The following is an 18,852-nucleotide window of genomic DNA, read 5'->3' on the forward strand; positions in this document are numbered from 1 at the left end:
GATTCATGGACCTAACATTCCAGGTTCCTATGCAGTGTTGCTCTTTACAGCATTGGACCTTGCTTTACCACTAGTCACATCCACAACTGGGTGGTGTTTTTGTTTTGGCTCCATCCCTTCACTCTTTCTGGAGTTCTTTCTCCACTGATCTCCAGTAGCATATTGGGCGCCTACCGAACCTGGGGAGTTCATCTTTCAATGTCCTATCTTTTTGCCTTTTCATACTGCTCATGGGGTTCTCAAGGCAAGAATACTGAAGTGGTTTGCCATTCCCTTCTCCAGTGGACTACATTCTGTCAAATCTCTCCACCATGACCCACCCGTCTTGGGTGGCCCTACATGGCATGGCTTAGTTTCACTGAGTTAGACAAGGCTGTGGTCCATGTGATCAGATTGGCTAGTTGTTTGTGATTGTGGTTTCAGTCTAGTGGTCTAGTGGTTTCAGTCAACCACTAGACCATTCAGGTATGACCTAAATCAAATCCCTTTGATGATACAGTGGAAGTGAGAAATAGATTTAAGGGACTAGATCTGATAGAGTGCCTGATGAACTATGGATGGAGGTTCGTGACACTGTACAGGAGACAGGGATCAAGACCATCCCCAAGAAAAAGAAATGCAAAAAGGCAAAATGGCTGTCTGAGGAGGTCTTACAAATAGCTGTGAAAAGATAAGAACCAAAAAGGAAAGGATAATAGGAGAGATATAAGCATCTGAATGCAGAGTTCCAAAGAATAACAAGGAGAGATAAGAAAGCCTTCCTCAGCAATTAATGCAAAGAAATAGAGGAAAACAATAGAATGGGAAAGACTAGAGATTTCTTCAAAAAAATTAGAGATACCAAGGGAACATTTCACACAAAGATGGGCTCACTAAAGGACAGAAATGGTAGGGACCTAACAGAAGCAGAAGATATTAAGTGGCAAGAATACACAGAAGAACTGTACAAAAAACATCTTCACAACCCAGATAATCACGATGTTGTGATCACTCACCTAGAGCCAGACATCCTGGAATGTGAAGTAAGTGGGCCTTAGGGAGCATCACTACAAACAAAGCTAGTGGAGGTGACGGAATTCCAGTTGAGCTAATTCAAATCCTAAAAGATGATGCTGTGGAAGTGCTGCACTCAATATGCCAGCAAATTTGGAAACCTCAGGGAGCGTGTTGGGCTGCCGTCTATGGGGTCGCACAGAGTTGGACACGACTGACGCGACTTAGCAGCAGCAGCAGCAGTGGCCACAGGACTGGAAAAGGTCAGTTTTCATTCCAATCCCAAAGAAAGCTAATGCCAAAGAATGCTCAACTGCATTCATCTCACACACTAGTAAAATAATGCTCAAAATTCTCTAAGCCAGGCTAATGCCAAAGAATGCACAACTGCATTCATCTCACATACTAGTAAAATAATGCTCAAAATTCTTTAAGCCAGGCTTTAGCAATACGTGAACCGTGAACTTTCACACGTTCAAGCTGGTTTTAGAAAAGGCCCAGGAACCAGAGATCAAATTGCCAACATCTGCTGGATCATCGAAAAAGCAAGAGTGTTCCAGAAAAACATCTATTTCTGCTTTATTGACTATGCCAAAGCCTTTGACTGCATGGATTACAATAAACTGTGGAAAATTCTGAAAGAGATGGGACAACCAGACCACTTGACCTACCTCTTGAGAAATCTGTATGCAGGTCAGGAAGCAACAGTTAGAACTGGACATGGAACAACAGAGTGGTTCCAATAGGAAAAGGAGTACGTCAAGGCTGTATATTGTCACCCTGCTTATTTAACTTCTATGCAGAGTACATCATGAGAAACGCTGGGCTGGAAGAAGCACAAGCTGGAATCAAGATTGCCAGGAGAAATATCAATAACCTCAGATATGCAGATGATACCACCCTTATGGAAGAAAGGGAAGAGGAACTAAAGAACCTCTTGATGAAAGTCAAAGAGGAGAGTGAAAAAGCTGGCTTAAAGCTCAACATTCAGAAAAACGATCATGGCATCCGGTCCCATCACTTCATGGGAAATAGTTGGGGAAACAGTGTCAGACTTTATATTTTGGGGCTCCAAAATCACTGCAGATGGTGACTGCAGCCATGAAATTAAAAGACGCTTACTCCTTGGAAGGAAAGTTATGATCAACCTAGACAGCATGTTAAAAAGCAGAGACATTACTTTGTCAACAAAGGTCTGTCTCATCAAGGGTATGGTTTTTCAGTAGTCATATATGGATGTGAGAGTTGGGACTATAAAGAAAGCTGAGCACCAAAGAATTGATGCTTTTGAAGTGTGATGTTGGAGAAGACTCTTGAGAGTCCCTTGGACTATAAGGAGATCCAACCAATCCATCCTAAAGGAGATCAGTCTTGGGTATTCATTGGAAGGACTGATGTTGAAGCTGAAACTCCAATACTTTGGCCACCTGTTGGGAAGAGCTGACTCATTTGAAAAGACCATGATGCTAGGCAAGATTGAAGGTGGGAGGAGAAGGGGACGACAGAGGATGAGATGGTTGGATGGCATCACTGACTCAGTGGATATGGGTTTGAGTGAACTCCGAGAGTTGGTGATGGACAGGGAGGCCTGGCATGCTGTGGTTCATGGGGTCACAAAGAGTCAGACATGACTGAGCGACTGAACTGATTAACATGATCTTCCCCCAAAATATTTCAGTATACTTCTAAATATTCTGTCCAGTGTACTTGGGGGCATGGGTTTGATCCTTGGTCTGAGAGCTAAGATCCTGTATGCAGTTGGTGGGGCTGAGAAAAAATAAGGGGTCAGTTAGCTTAACATCTGACTTGCTCATATTATGAGAGACTGAGATCAGAGAAAAGTTCTAAGTCTGTGTAGTACTCATGCAATTTAGAAGCAAAGAAGTAATTTTTCTCACTGAAACAATCTGAGTAGAATCTGAAAAGGATCTTCTGAAAAGTATGAGCTTTCATTCCTTCAGTATCAGGCTGTCATAAACTTTTCTCTACATAAATAAGGATCGTTTGGTGATTTTAGGCACAGGCTTTAACTGGTATACTTCCCAATGATCAGAACAAGCTCTAGCACCATAGTATTATATGTGTTTGCTAGGACTGTTTCATTTAACTGCAAGTACTGCAGAAATGTATTGTCTCAGTTTTGGATTTCCAAAATCTGCAATCAAGGTGTTGGTGGAGTTAGTTCCTTCTGAGGGCTAAGAAGGAAAGACCTCTTCAAGGCTGCTTCTTGGCAAGTAGATCTTCATGTTCACTGATATTCTCTCTATATACATGTTTATCTCTAAATTTCTCTTGTTATAAGAACACCAGTAATATAACATTACAATCTACCCTTATAATCTCACTTTAACCTTATTACCTCTGTAAAGACCCCTGTCTTCAAGTAAGGTCACATTCTGAGATATTGTGGATTGGGACTTGAACACACAAAAAAGTAAACAAGTTACTACTCTAGATTATGATCTTTCCACAGCAAGAATCACTGAAGTGGAAATTATATGTATATAATTTACTTATGAAATTTCTTACCTAATATTTGAGTACTTATACAAAGGTAGGCAACCCACTCCAGTATTTTTGCCTAGAGAATCCCATGGACAGAGCCTGGCAGGCTTCAGTCCATACAGTCCATGGGGTCGCTAAGAGTTGGACACGACTGAGTGACTAACAGAGAGATACAAAGGTTATATATATCATATCCATTTCCTAATTTATATTCTTACATTTTAAATGTTTTTTTTCTTTTTATGAGACTAAGCATCTGAAAAGACTAGGTTTTCAAGTTAGAATCCAAGGTATTTTTTTCACTGTTTTAAAAAGCTTCTGTATGAGTTGACTTGTAAAACTAGATAGAACATTATAAAAATGACTCTAGATTGACTTTTCCTAGTTTGTACATGTGTGCATGCTAAGTCATGTCAGTAGTGTCTGACTCTTTGTGACCCAGTGGACTGTAGCCCGCCAGGCTCCTCTGTCTGTGGGATTTTCCAGGCAAGAATACTGGAGTGGGTTGCCATGCCCTTCTCCAGGGGATCTTACTAGTTGCTTTATTCAAGTATTTTTTTTACCAGTTGGTGTTATGTTTGAAGATAAGTTGTATCTACTTCTTGTTGTTCAGTTTCTAGCTTGTGTCCCACTCTTTGTAACCCTATGGACTACAGCAAGTTAGGCTCCTCTGTCCTCCACCATCTCCTGGAGTTTGTTAAAATTCATGTCCATTGAGTCGGTGATGCTCTCTAATTATTTCATCCTCTGCTGCCTCTTCTCCTTTTGCCTTCAATCTTTCCCAGCATCAGGGTCTTTTCCAGTGAGTCAGCTCTTCGCATCAGGTGACCAAAGTATTGGAGTTTCAGCATCAGTCCTTCCAATGAATATTCAAGGTTGTTTTCCTTTATGATTGATGGTTTGATCTCCTTACAGTCCAAGGGAGTCTCAAGATCCTTCTCCAGCATTATAATTCAAAAGCATCAATTCTTTGGCGCTCAGCCTTCTTTATGGTCCAACTCACATCTGAGCTTCCCTTGTAGCTCAGCTGGTAAAGAATCCACCTGCAATGCAGGAGACCTGGGTTTGCTTGCAGTCACTGTCCACAGTGATTTTGGAGCCCAAGAAAAAATCTTTCACTGCTACTTTTTTCCCTTCTATTTGTCATGAAGTTATAGGACTGGATGCCATGATCTTAGTTTTTTTAATGTTGGAAGTTTCAAGGCAGCTTGGTCACTTTCCTCTTTGACCCTCATCTAGAGGCTCTTCAGGTCCTCTTCATTTTCTGTCATTAGAGTGGTATCATCTGCGTATCTTAGGTTGATATTTCTCTTGGCAGTCTTTGATTCCAGCATGTGATTCATCCAGCCTAACATTTTGCATGACATATTCTGCATGTAAGCTAAATAAGCAGGGTGACAATATCCTTTCCCAATTTTGAACCAGTCAGTTGTTCCATGTCCAGTTTTAACTGTTGCATCTTGACTCACAGGTTTCTCAGGAGACAGGTAAGGTGGGTCTGGTACTTTAACAACCCCGTGAACAGTATGAAAAGGCAAAAAGATATGACATTGGAAGATGAGTCTCCCAGGTAGGAAGGTGTCCAATATGCTACTGGGGAAGAGCAGAAGGCAATTGCTAATAGCTCCAGAAAGAATGAAGTGTCAGGGCCAAAGTGGAAACAGCACTCAGTTGTGGATGTTTGTTGAGGTGAAAATAAAGTCTGATGATATAAAGAACAATATTACACAGGAATCGGTAATGTTAGGTCCATAAATCAAGTTCTGTCTATACTCTGCCAAATATCCTGATAAAACCAGAAAATATGTCCAGCTTTTCTTTGAACACAGCTTTCCCTTGTGATAGTGCTTCCTACTGACTTTTAAAGCCATAGATCCTTTCAGTTCAAATAACTAGGTTATGCCAGGTAAAATGAGCTCGGAAATGCAATTTCCCGGGGCAACTGCAATGAAAACTCCACACTAGAGCCACCTATTATTTTCAGACACTCATGAAGTTTTCCTCTGAGAGTTTATGTGTGTGTGTTTTCAATGACCGTAAAGCTCTAGCACAGTGTTTTTCATCTTTTTTTATTTACATTCTTCAAAAATTAAAACACTGAAAATTTTAAGTGGATGACTATAACTCATAAAAAGACTAAATGAGAATTTTACTTAAGGGTTTTCAAGCTGCTTCTCAGTGATTTCTATAAGATAAAGATTTATACAAATGAAAAATAGTTTGTAAAGAAAATATCACCTTTCCTGGGAAAAAGCTAAACAGGAGAGGTAGAAAAAGATGACTGCAAAACACAAGGCTTCTAACCAACATGCTAACATTATCTATAGAGTAGTTTTATATTTATTTTACTTGCCCAAGTCCCTTGGGTCCTTTCTCTGGATAAAAATCTTTCACTAGTAAAGTGATTACAAATGAAAAAAAGGCCACTAAAGTGACTACTATCCTCAGGGCTTTGAACCAATTGGGGTAATGGGGCAAGAGAAAAAGTTCAGTGTGTAATGCTATCCCCAAACCTATTATTACTGTGACTATAGCTTCACTGAGTCTTTCAGAAATAAAGAAAGCAAACCATGAAAACACAACAGGAGCTATACTATTAGCTAAATTGAGGAAGTCTGGTTTGGCTGGACTACCTTCTGGCAGAGCAAAACCCCATCTGATCCCTCCCAAGAAAGAAAGGAAACTGGCTCCATAAGCCATCTGAGTAAAAGCTAACATGGGAATATAAGTCTTGGTCATCACCATGACCAGTGGTGGAGCAACGAAGGGGATTAGTCCTGCCAGAGTTATGTATAATGCTGGCTTTGGGCTGTCAGGCAGGAAACTGATGGTTCGTGGTGGCCTGGCTGGAAGCACTGCTTGCTCTTGCTTCTTCTTAAAACTGCATAGGGAAGTATGATAATACTGTGTCTTGTTCACACATGCTGGAAAGGATGAGAAAAGCCAAAGCCTCGAAAACAAAGGGGAAAAGTTCTGCTCAAGACATGTCTTGTGAGTAAGTGTTTCTATTCTCCTGCTGGCTCCTGGTCTGACTGTGGAAGTGTACTTCAGCATCTACAGGGAAAACAGAACCAGAAGACAACGAAACAGACTTAAAAAAGAAAATCACCAAATGTTTTAGTCACAATATGAAACAATATAAAAACAAACCATGTGCTTTCTGTTAGCATGTCAAACGTAAAGGTTGGCGTATAGGGTGATGTTATTGCTGCAAAGACTATTAAATAACTATACAACATCCAAAAGAAGCTACTACAGAATAGAAACCGTGATGTTATCCCATGAAAGATCTGGAGGAACAGATAAAGACTAGGTCTTTAGCTTTTGGCATTCTAAACTGCCTCTTAAGAAGCTGCACTAATTACTATGGCAGTTCTGTTTTATGTAAAGAAAATTAAGCTTTAGATACTGCAGACTTTTCATAGCTTCATGCCTTTCTACAAGTCTCTGCCTAGAATTTTAGATTACCATTTTCTCTCTAGGGAACTTACCTTTCAAAATTCAGCTGGAAGCTTTCTCCAATGTGATTTAATTCTGCTATAAGTACCCTATGCACACTCCTATCATAACTCTCACAGTGAATTAAAATCACATATTCATTTGTCTGTCTCAGTAGACCTGAGGGCTTGGACCATATGTTTTTTTTTCCTTTGCCTTAAAAAAAACTCCCCGGTGCCGTTCATGGAACATGGCCAAAGCAATAACCTCTTCTGCTGATTCTGTTCTTTAGTGAGTAAATTCCATACTTCAATAGTTGCACAGATCAACTGTAACTCAGAAAATACTGGATTAAAGAAAACAAAAGAGCTATTTAAAGAATCTTGGTAGTTACTCAAAGTTGCTAGGAATGAGTCCATCTTGAGAACTGTTTTTTTTTTCTTTTTGTCTAGAATGTTCTTCCCTGAGGTATCTGCATCGCTCATTGCCTCACTCTGACCACCCTATTTATAAATGCAAAACTTAAAAGTCTACTGTCCCTATTCCCCTTCCCTGCTCTGTAGTTCTCCACAGCACTTACCATTTGACATACCAAATATTTCACTTTGACATATTAAATATTTTCACTTATTTGTATTTTACTCTTACCCAGATCAACTAGAGTATGAAGATAAGGATTTTTGTCTTCTTTATTTTACTACTATTGCCCAGTGAAGCAGTGCTTGGAAAGTAGTGCTCAAATATTTGCTGAATAAACCAACCTTTGAAGATGCTTGAGAACACTTCCTGATGAAGTGAAGCATACTGGCTCCCATTGAAAGTCTTGCTTAGGAAGATGCCACACAGTTCTGATTAATGTATTTTAAGTGGAGGGTCTGAATCAGAAGCATGCTGCTGTGAACAAAATAAGATGTCATTTAATTTTCTTCACTTCATAATTTTTAAAAATAGGAATTTGGGGGAATTTCTTCCATGTAACAGTTTCCTTTGGAAACAGTCATTAATGTTTAAAAAAATCAGTAACATGTAGTAAATAAATCCTTTTCTTTGAACTATTATTTTAGCTTTTGCTCTTGGGTGTAAAGAGTAATGCAGAGCGTGTATCTAGATTTTTACAAATGCCTCTATCATTTCCCAACCGTGTGACCTTGGATAAATTGCTTCCTTGAAGTGCCAGCTTTCTTATCTTTAACACTGAAAGTCATAGCTTGTCTGCTTTCTTTTTTCTCCTTAGTTATGTATTTTGGGGCTTAGGAGTTTATAGCTTAAAAGTAATGATAATAGCAATCAATACAACTAGCTGTGAACCAGGCATTATAACTATGTGTTTAATATGCACTGACTTATTTAATACAGTCACCTCATCAACTTGGTGCTGAGTGATACTAATAATCTGTTAAGTTAGAGTGCAGATTTTGGAGTCAAATGACCTGGGCTGGAATTCTGGCTCTACCATGTATTAGTTATGTGATTTTGGACAAATTATTTAATCTGATTATAGTGCAGTTCACTCACCTAAGGCTTATAATAACTACATAGGGTCGCTATAAAAATTAAATAAGCTAATAGATGTAAAAAGCTGAGCACTGTCCCTAACACAAAGCAGGCACTAAACACACACACACACACAAAACCACCAAACTAGCTATTATTCCCACCTTACAAAATGTAAGCAACCAGTACGTGTCTGAATGAGAATACTATGAACCCAGATCTGTCATGTTTACATGAGTCCTAGTATTAACCAGAAAAACAGAAGTGTCTACAATCCAAAACCCACAGTTGCTGCTTAATTTAAAAACTTGGGGACTTCCCTGGTGGTCCAGTGGTTGAGAGTCTGCAGTCTCCCAATGCAGGGGACGTGGTTTGAGCCCTGTGGAGGAACTAAGATCACACATGCAAAAGCAACTAGGCTCTCCAGCCGCAAGGAGTCACATCTAAGACCTAACACAGATTAAAAAAAAAAACAAAAACTTGGCAAAGCCCCCTTGCCTGCCCCCTTGCAGGTCTATCAAAAGATTCCTTTATTAATAAATTTCTCACCTATTGGGGGAAAAAAAAACCAAACAGTGAACTAATTTCTTGATCACAGATATTAGGGCTGGGTCAAGAAATTCTGTATACCAGACTGTCAATGGCTATCTCTCCATATATGGAAGTAAGTAGGGAGTTAAGTTATCCCGGTTAATTAGATAATATGGGCTTCCCTGGTGGCTCAGATGGTAAAGAATCTGCCTTCAATGCAGGAGACCCAGGTTTGATTCCTAGGTCAGGAAGATTACCTGGGGAAGGGAATGGCAACCCACTCCAGTATTCTTGCCTGGAGAATTCCATGGACAGAGGAAACTGGCAGCCTACAGTGCATGCGATCACAAAGAGTCGGACACAACTGAGTGAACACACACACACACACACACACGCTTCCACACATACACGATTCCTGACTCCCAAACACACATACCTGCTGGACCGACCTACTCACGTTTGTTCAAAATCACCTTTTTAAGGGATTTCAAAAATATACATGCTCCCCAACCTTCCGAACTCCCTAGGCACTGTGACAAGTGCTTACAAACTGCAACTCTTAGAGCCGACATCAGTAGAAAAGGGATGAGGTCTGGACGCAGAGATCCCCGGGAAATCTTGCTCAACAGTGCCCGCGGATTCAATTTACACCAAAGCCTTGGTGCCCCACCACTTTTCCCAACCTGCATCTGTGGCAACAGCCCTTCTACTCACTTGCCAGCGACGCACACAGAGGTAGAAACCTGAAGAGCTCGGAACTCTGGGAAAAAAAAACTTCCGGCAAGTGAGAATAAATAGTCCCCCCTCACTTCCTGAGAGCAAAAAAAATGAATCCGGGTGGAAACTTGACCAGCGCTAACTAGGTCCCACCCTGGGTTTTCTGTAAAATCTTAGTTCTAGTAGAAACTGGCTTTTGAAGTCTGTAGGGTACTTAAATGGTCCTTTCCTTTCTAGTACAGGTTTCCCAGCCAACAAAATCTGCACAGCAGAGTTCGGGAATGTAGAGTGCAATTACGGAGTGATGGTGGTATAAGAAGGTAGGAGATTCGGAGTCCAGGTCAAGTATGACTTGGCCAAATTGCTTGCTATCTCTGGAACTCATTTTTTCTTTTTAAAAAATATTTATTAATTTGGCTGCACCGGGTCTTAGTTGCAGCATGTGGGATCTAGTTCCCCGACCAGGGATCGAACTGGAACCCCTTAGACTGAGAGTGCAGAGTCTTAGCCAGTGGCTCACCAGCGAAGTCCCTGGAACTCATTTTTGACTTTGCATTAAAAAGGGGTTTCTAGGATAGCCTGGGCATATCTCACAGCTCATTAAGGTACTGAACTAGTACTACTTAAGGGGAAAAAAGTTCCACTTCATTCTCTTTGCTGGTGCCTGGAAATTTTGTTAAGAAATAAAGAAAACAAGGGGCAAGACTTTTATTTTCATGAAAAGTGTGTTAAGAGCCTTTAGGGTGATCCGTAAGTTAGATTATTCCTCCTGTCACTCTCTGCTTTAACTTTTATTTGTGGGCTTTGTGACCTTGAGCAGGTCCCTTCCCTTCTCCGGGCCTCCATTTCACAGTCTATCAAAGGAAACACCATCAGGCAATTTGCGCGTTTATCTGAAAACAAAAGGAGAGCTGCAGGAGCCCACGCTAGCCAGTTTCTCCATTCCTCCCGATTCTAGGTAGTCTAGCTTCCTGGTTGCCGGATATCACATGGTTTAGCCTCTCGTACAGAACAGATTCACAGCCAATTCTTCCTAATAGTAACACTTTTCAGTCGCCATAGGCTTTCACTTTTATTTCCTTCTCGGCCATGGCAGCGCCGCCCCTTCCCGTTATGCGATACCCAATGAGACTTAGGGCTGAAGAAACAGCTTCTCCGCCCTGGCACTGGAGCAGGCTCTGGCCAGAAAACCGCCCAGTACTGGGACGGGGGCGTGACGCCAGCCGTCGGGCGGAACTACCACTCCCAGCGGGTAGTGCGTCGGGACCAGCCACTCAGGCCGCCAAAGCCCGGCCGTGTGGCCTGCTGGGGGCTGGAGTCTTAACGGCGCGCGCACGTGAAAGAAGGAAGGCGCCGAAGGTGGGAAAGGGTCGGAAAACACACGCGCCTACAAAACCGGTTTGTTAGTATTTGTAGATGTAGTTTGGAGAAGTGCGCTTGCTGAGAGATGGGCTGTGGGAAGGTGCAGAATGAAGGGGCGGGGAAAAACGGGTGCACATACACACCCCCACCCACTCATTCACCGGCGCCCAGGCCCTAGTGCCTGGAGAGGAGATGTGAAGGGGAGTACCAAATCCAGCTGGTCTCTGCCTCTGAGGCGGCGCTAGGAAAGACAGTGTTCAACTCTGTAGAGGGGCGGGGGCGCCGCCAAGAGACGCAGCGGAGGGAGCTGGGGGCGGGGCAGGGAATAACCGCCGTCCCCTCGGCTAAACGTTGGCTGCTTGGGGCGCCGGCGGGGGTCACCCCGAACAGGGCTCATGCGCATGCGCGTGCGCCCTTGTGGGTGGTGCGAACGGGTGGGCGTGTGTGAGGCGGGGTGAGATCGGGGGAGGGCCGGGCTGGTCGTCGCTCCTCCCCGTCCACCCGGTCTGCCCCTCCTGGGCCTTGTGGGCCGGGCAGCCATTTTGGGAAGACCTTTGTTATGGTTGTGGGCTCTCCACCTCTGCCGGATCAGGAAGCTGGGGACTCGCCCTCAGACGCTGCGACTGGTCCCTAACTGTAGCCCCTCCACTGCCCGGTGAGTGAGAGTTCTCGACAACGGGGCAGTAGGGGATCGTGAGTGATCCGGCGCAGGGCTCCACCCGGTGCCTGCCTGACCGGCTGTTGAAACAAGTTGAAGGAGGCTCTCACACAGGTGGTTGGGTGTAGGTCGGTCCGAGGACCGGGAGCGGAGCCCACGGGTCGTGTGGTTCGAACGGGGCACCTTCCCCCACGCGTGGAGCGTTGCACACGAGCGTCGTCGAGAGCCAGAGCGCTCCTACTTTAACTTTGCTCTTCGGGTCGGAACGCTCACCTGCGGCTCTCTGGCTCCTCTCCAGGCGTTCCGGCTTATTGGTGATTGAGCAGCTTGGTTTACGGTTACTTTTTCTTTCTCCTTCTTAAATTAGAGCCAAGGGCTTTTGTTTCCCAGTGATGGAAAAATCTAAGGGGAAAAAAACGTGTGAGTCAAATGTGGGGTATCTGAGGGGGAAAGAAGAGCTTTAACCCCGCACCCCTGCCCCCAGTGTTCCGGTTCCCCTTGGTAGCGAGGTGTTTTCGTTAATTTAGATCGTCTGTCCAGCCTCTACCGACTCCTCCCTATCTGAAGAAAAAAGCTGGTCGATCTTTAAGTGTTTTAGTGAGGACTTTCTCTGTTTTACATCTGTCTACTTCTCCCTACTGTCCGTGAAACTCAAAAGAAAGGCTGAATCTAAAATGGCTGTAGCTTGGGGAAGTGCCCCGAGCTTAGTAACTTAAACACGTTAACAAGTCTTGAATTCTTAGTTATTTTTCCTTAGTTATTTTTCAACAACTGGGTCTTTTGATCTTACTGTTGTCTTGTCTTGAAGAGCCTTTGCTAGCTGAAAACAAAGGTGAGGCTAAAGTAGTTTGCTTACTCCAAAAGTTTACATAAGAGTGGGTGCGGTTTTTTTGGTAGTTGCTTATAGTTTTGAAATTGTGCTGTGGTGTTAATTTTATCAGCCAACTTTGTGCTGTTAAGTTGGTTTGTCATATTTGTTAAAATACATGCTCTTAATGTTTATTGCTTATCTGGGAAAAATAAAGTTTATGGTGGCTCATGTTTAGTTTAGTAACAGAAGTCACATTCTGTGTAATTCCTTCCAATAAGTATAGTGATTGGTCTTCAATAGACTTAGATTTGCAGTTTGGTCGATTGCTGGCCTTTTCTAAGGTCTTTTATATTGGGACACGTATCAGAAGAATGTAAGACAAATGAAAACAGACTTTAAGTGGAGTGCCTGATTGTTGTGCCCTTTCAAACAAAAGGCTGTTTTTTTGTTTGCAGCTTAAAAAACAACATTAGATCCAGAGGTTTAACTGAAAACAAAAGGGCATAGAATGGAAATCAAAAACAGTTAACTTCAGTATTTGGGAAGATGCTCCAGTTTCAAGTTGAAATCTGTCTAAAAGATAAAATAATAAAGTGCTAATTGTGAATGAGAAGTTTGGAATTAATAGGAAAATAAACTATTTTACTTCATCTTCCTTCCCTAGGGAGTCAATTTCAATTTACCTCTCCACATTCGTTCAATATGAAAGTTTACTTTTGTCAACTCCCCTGGGATTTTTTGTTGTTCTTAAATTATTTTGGTGGTTTTACAGAAAAAACGTTTAAAGTGATTTATAGAAATTACAAGTCAATTGCTTTGTGTTTTTCTTTTGTTGACTACTGAACCCATAAACTTGGGTGAGACCTCTTTTTTTTTTTTAAAGGTTCTCAAAACTGTACATACTGATACAAATATTCTTTCAATTGATTCTGAATAGCATCTTAGCAAAGCTCTTGAAATTTGGTCGTGGCGGGGTGTTAGGAAGCCATTTTTATTTTGAATGAATTCAGCTTGGTTTTCTTGTCAGTGGCTGTTTAGTAGTTTGGTTGAGGACAGCACATGCAGCCATTTTAATAAGTTTGGAATGACAAGAAATCTGGGACATATTTCTGCTTGTAATTAATATTTAAATACTTAGATAAAACATAACAATTTTGAATCATACTTCCAACAAATTGCGTATCTTTGTTTTATGATTAAAACATAAAGTGTATGCACTTAGTAACAGGAGTAACTAATGTGCCAGAGGCTTACAGTTGCTTGAATTGCTTTATATTTTTATTAGTTTATTCCTGTGAGGTAGATATTGTTTTATTCCCATTATTTTAGTTGAGGAAAATAAGTTCAGATATTCATCCAACTAGTACGTATTTAAACCTAAGCAATTTTTTAAATATCCCAACTGAAAAAGTAGTTTGTGGAAAAGGCAAATTGTGGTATTTATGGTTTTTCAAATAATTGTAATGGGGAAGGAATCTGGCTGATACTAAGATGAAAAACTTGAATGAAGTTTTGGCTTTCCCCATTCATAGAAAGGGACTGCCCTGGTGGCTCAGACCGTGAAGCGTCTGCCTACAAGCGGGAGACCTGGGTTCGATCCCTGGGTTGGGAAGATCCCCTGGAGAAGGAAATAGCAACCCACTCCAGTACTCCCGCTTGGAAAATCCCATGGACGGAGGGGTCTGGTAAGCTGAAGTCCATGGGGCCCCAAAGAGTCAGACATGGCTGAGCGACTTCACTTTGTTTCTTTTCTTTCATACATAGAAAACATACTACTTCGTAACTGACTATAGTTGCCATTGTCTGCAGTTTGATATGTGGTTGTGCTGAGAGGTAGCTGCCCAAGTCACTTCAAAATCAGACTGATTTTTTATTTCCCACTGGATTTCTGCTCAAAACAAAACTGGCTACAATCAACCTTGGAAAATAATTCAGTGAGATAAGCTGAAATTCTTTTGTCCACAGGTATATCTTAACTAATGAGGTAAAATATTGCTCATGTTATGAATTTTACAGGTGATTTCAAATATACTCGGCAAATATTTAAAGGCATCTAGTAGTTATTTTTATTTACTGAAGCAAATAATCAGCCTTTTGGTCAGACTTCCCTGGCAATCCAGTGATTAAGACTCTTCGCTTTCATTGCAAGGAAACCTGGGTTTGATACATGGCTAGAGAAGTAAGATCCTGCATGCAGCATGGCATGACAAAAAATAATAGTAATAATAAAAATTATTTATTATTTTAAAAAATCGACCTTTAACTCGTCTGTTGGACATGTTATTTTTCAAACAAAATGGTTCAGTCATTCTTTTAAGACACACTTTAAGAAATGTTGGAGGCTGTACTGTGTTGCCAGTTTCAGCCTGCTAAGGTCTAGGAATGCCTAGATGACTATAAAACATTCCTACCACCCAGGAACTTAGTAGTTTAACAGATAAGCACAAAAATATTCACAGGATAACAACACAGAAAGCTGTGTTTCTTAAAGGAGTTAATTTTTAACATAGTCATTAAGCTTACCTTCCTTTTCTATAATAAAACTACTTTGCCATATATTAATCAGATGTCAGACAAGAGGATCATCAGTATGAACAAAGTTTTAGTGCGCTTTTCTGAGTAGCAGGTCTGTATGTGTGGAATAAGTTGGTGGTGGTTTTGTTTTTTTGCCTTTTAAGAATTAAGTTTGATTATACTTTATATTGCAAACTCTACTTTGTGTTAGTCCCTCAGTCATGTCCGAATCTTTGTGACCCCATGGATTGTAGCCCACCAGGCTCCTCTGTCCATGGAATTCTCCAGGGAAGAACACTAGAGTGGGTTGTCATTCCCTTCTCCAGGGGATCTTCCCAACCTAGGGATCGAACCTGGGTCTCCTGCATTTCAGGCAGATACTTCACTGTCTGAGCCACCAAAGATTATATATTTAAATGTCATTATATAAAAAAGTTCTCTTCTGAATTACTACTGTCCTTGAAGTTTACAAGTATGTTGAAAAGTTGGTTTGGGGGTTCTTTAGTTAGTTAATTAAAAGGTAGAACTATTCCAGTGTTCCATCTATGTGCTTATTAATTATTAGCTCTGCTTTCTAATTAGTCTTACCAGGTTATGGTAGAAGGATAGTGAGAACCATTTATTGAAGGCTTCATAAACTAGAGGGTGTAACAGAGTCCATTTTATATATATATATATATATATATATATGTTGTTACTCCTTAAAATGCTTGTTTAAATAGGTGATATTAATTCTTCTATATGTAAATGTACAGAGGATCCAAGAAGTTCAGTGGTTTGCATAACATAGCGAGAGCTGGGGACTAAGACAGCTGTCTGATTCCGAAGCTGGATTTTCACCACATCATGTAGAGAGATAGCATGGTGGTATGGTGGTCATAGTGCCCTTGGTTTGAATCTCTGCATTACCACTTAAAGCTTTGAGACTTTGGTAAAGTTTTAGGTATGATTTCTGCCTGCTGCTTTGTTAAATGGGGGTAATAGTACCTTCTCATAGAGTTTTTGTGGTAAACAAATGAAATAACATTTGTGTAGTTCTTAATACAATGCCTGACTATTGTAAGCACTTCATAATTGTCAAATTTTTCAAAATTGTCTTTATCTTTTACTCATTGAATTAAATTCTATGGAATCTGAACAGATGGTTGCACATGGGCTTTTCAGTATTCTTTTTTTCCTTTTCTAGTTATTACTTTTCTGTTGACTTCTCTTTATTTGAATCAGTATCCAGGTCCCACACACTGTAATTGACTGATATTCTTTTAAGCCTATTAGTTTGTATATTTCTTCTGGGTTTTTTCCCTTGTACTTTGTTGAAGAAACCAAGTTATTTCTCCTGCAGTTTCCCACATTCTAGATTTTCCTGTAAATTGGTAGCCTTTTTTTTTCTTCTGGTTTGTTCAGTGTTTCTCATATCATTTTCTCGCAATTTCTCTGTTGAGCAGCATAGAGAAATTGTATGAGATATTAACCCTCCTTCAACATGGTTATAAAATGGAGTGTTTGTTTTGGTCCTGTGCCCAATTCAGTGTTAACTTTTCCAGGTAGTTTGTTTCTTGTCCTTTTTTTCCCTGCCTAGGCGATGGCCCCCCACTCCAGTACTCTTGCCTGGAAAATCCCATGGACGGAGGAGCCTGGTGGGCTGCAGTCCATTGTATCGCTAAGAGTCGGAGACGACTGAGTGGCTTCCCTTTCACTTTTCTGCATTGGAGAAGGAAATGGCAACCCACCCCAGTGTTCTTGCCTGGAGAATCCCAGGGACAGGGGAGCCTGGTGGGCTGCCGTCTATGGGGTCGCACAGAGTCGGACATGACTGAAGTGACTTAGCAGCAGCAGCAGCAACAGTGTATATTTGTTCTATTATAAAATTGAGCTAAATATGCTGGGTTTGTAGTGGTTTTGTCTTTTTTTTTGGTTACTAGTGAGTAGTTTCCTCAGCCTGTTTGGTCTGAAAATTTCTCTTCTCAAAACAGCATTTTTTCCCTATTGTTTACCCCTGCCCTGTGTGTGCACGTGCCAGCCAAGCCACTTCAGTTGTGTCCAACTCTGTAACCCAATGGACGGTAGGCAGCCTACCAGGCTCCTCTGTCCATGGAATTCTCTGGGCAAGAATACTGGAGCGGGTTGCCGTGCCCTCCTCCAGGGGATCTTCCCCACCTAGGGATCAAACCCATGTCTCTTATGTCTCCTGCATTAGCAGTCAGGTTCTTTACCACTAGTGCCACTTGGGAAGCCCGTTTATCCCTGCTCAGTTCAGTTCAATCGCTCAGTCTTGTCCAACTCTTTTGTGACCCCATGAATTGCAGCACACCAGGCCTCCCTGTCCATCACCAACTCACAGAGTTCACCCAAACTCATGTGCATCGAGTCTGTGATGCCATCCAGCCATCCCATCCTCTGTCGTCCCCTTCTCCTCCTGCCCCCAATCCCTCCCAGCATCAGGGTCTTTTCCAATGAGTCAACTCTTTGCATGAGGTGGCCAAAGTACTGGAGTTTCAGCCTCAGCGTCAGTCCTGCCAGTGAACACCTAGGGCTGATCTCCTTTGGGATGGACTGGTTGGATGTCCTTGTAGTCCAAGGGACTCTCAAGAGTCTTCTCCAACACCACAGTTCAAAAGCATCGATTCTTCGGTGCTCAGCTTTCTTCACAGTCCAACTCTCACATCCATACATGACCACTGGAAAAACCATAGCCTTGACTAGACGGACCTTTGCTGACAAAGTAATATCTCTGCTTTTTTTAAAATCCCTGAACTGTACAAAAAAGATCTTCAAAACCCAGATAATCACAATGGTGTGATCACTGACCTAGAGCCAGGCATCCTGGAATGTGAAGTCAAGTGGGCCTTAGAAAGCATCAGTACGAACAAAGCTAGTGGAGTTGATGGAATTCCAGTTGAGCTATTTCAAATCCTGAAAGATGATGCTGTGAAAGTGCTGCACTCAATATGCCAGCAAATTTGGAAAACTCAGCAGTGGCCACAGGACTGGAAAAGGTCAGTTTTCATTAAAATCCCAAAGAAAGGCAATGCCAAAGAATGCTCAAACTACCACACAATTGCAGTCATCTCACACGCTAGTAAAGTAATGCTCAAAATTCTCCAAGCCAGGCTTCAGCAATACGTGAACCGTGAACTTCCTGATGTTCAAGCTGGTTTTAGAAAAGGCAGAGGAACCAGAGATCAAATTGCCAACATCCACTGGATCATGGAAAAAGCAAGAGAGTTCCAGAAAAACATCTATTTCTGCTTTATTGACTATGCCATAGCCTTTGACTATGTGGATCACAATAAACTGTGGAAAATTCTGAGAGAGATGGGAATACCAGACCACCTGACCTGCCTCTTGAGAAATCTGTATGCAGGTCAGGAAGCAACAGTTAGAACTGGACATGGAACAACAGACTGGTTCCAAATAGGAAAAGGAGTATGTCAAGGCTGTATATTGTCACCCTGCTTATTTAACTTCTATGCAGAGTTCATCATGAGAAACGCTGGGCAGGAAGAAACACAAGCTGGAATCAAGATTGCCAGGAGAAATATCAATAACCTCAGATATGCAGATGACACTACCCTTATGGCAGAAAGTGAAGAGGAACTAAAAAGCCTCTTGATGAAAGTGAAAGTGGAGAGAGAAAAAGTTGGCTTAAAGCTCAACATTCAGAAAACAAAGATCATGGCATCTGGTCCCATCACTTCATGGGAAATAGATGGGGAAACAGTGTCAGACTTTATTTTTGGGGGCTCCAAAATCACTGCAGATGGTGACTGCAGCCATGAAATTAAAAGACGCTTACTCCTTGGAAGGAAAGTTATGACCAACCTAGATA

The 18,852-nt window shown here is 41.7% G+C and overlaps 2 protein-coding genes across 9 annotated transcripts in view; one reads left to right on the plus strand and one right to left on the minus strand.

The window, feature by feature from the left end:
• Positions 1-1,540: 1,540 nt before the first annotated feature.
• Positions 1,541-9,800, minus strand: TMEM69 (transmembrane protein 69). Of its 3 annotated transcripts, none has more exons than XM_019957552.2 (3): positions 9,676-9,800; positions 7,698-7,830; positions 1,541-6,552 (listed from the first exon to the last, which is right to left on the minus strand). In XM_019957552.2, the coding sequence occupies exons 2-3, from the start codon at positions 7,749-7,751 to the stop codon at positions 5,839-5,841; spliced, it is 768 nt and encodes a 255-aa protein (XP_019813111.1). In that variant the 5' UTR covers positions 7,752-7,830; positions 9,676-9,800; the 3' UTR covers positions 1,541-5,838. The 3 variants fall into 3 exon arrangements, with proteins under 3 accessions (XP_019813111.1, XP_070642742.1, XP_019813112.1); XM_070786641.1 differs by having other exon boundaries at positions 7,698-7,827; positions 9,676-9,754; XM_019957553.2 differs by lacking the exon at positions 9,676-9,800 and adding an exon at positions 9,398-9,488.
• Positions 9,801-9,978: 178 nt separating this feature from the next.
• GPBP1L1 (GC-rich promoter binding protein 1 like 1) overlaps positions 9,979-18,852 on the plus strand; it is a 73,022-nt gene continuing 64,148 nt past the window's right edge. For 3 of the 6 annotated variants that reach the window (XM_070786636.1, XM_019957572.2, XM_070786640.1), the window contains exon 1: positions 11,537-11,695. The gene's annotated coding sequence lies outside the window, so the exon portion shown is untranslated. Of the gene's footprint in view, positions 9,999-10,978; positions 11,077-11,536; positions 11,696-18,852 lie in introns of those variants that run through there. The other 3 variants (XM_070786639.1, XM_070786637.1, XM_070786638.1) reach the window with 3 other exon arrangements.

Source organism: Bos indicus, chromosome 3, assembly GCF_029378745.1.
Source record: "Bos indicus isolate NIAB-ARS_2022 breed Sahiwal x Tharparkar chromosome 3, NIAB-ARS_B.indTharparkar_mat_pri_1.0, whole genome shotgun sequence".
In the NCBI taxonomy this organism is placed as follows: Eukaryota; Metazoa; Chordata; class Mammalia; order Artiodactyla; family Bovidae; genus Bos; species Bos indicus.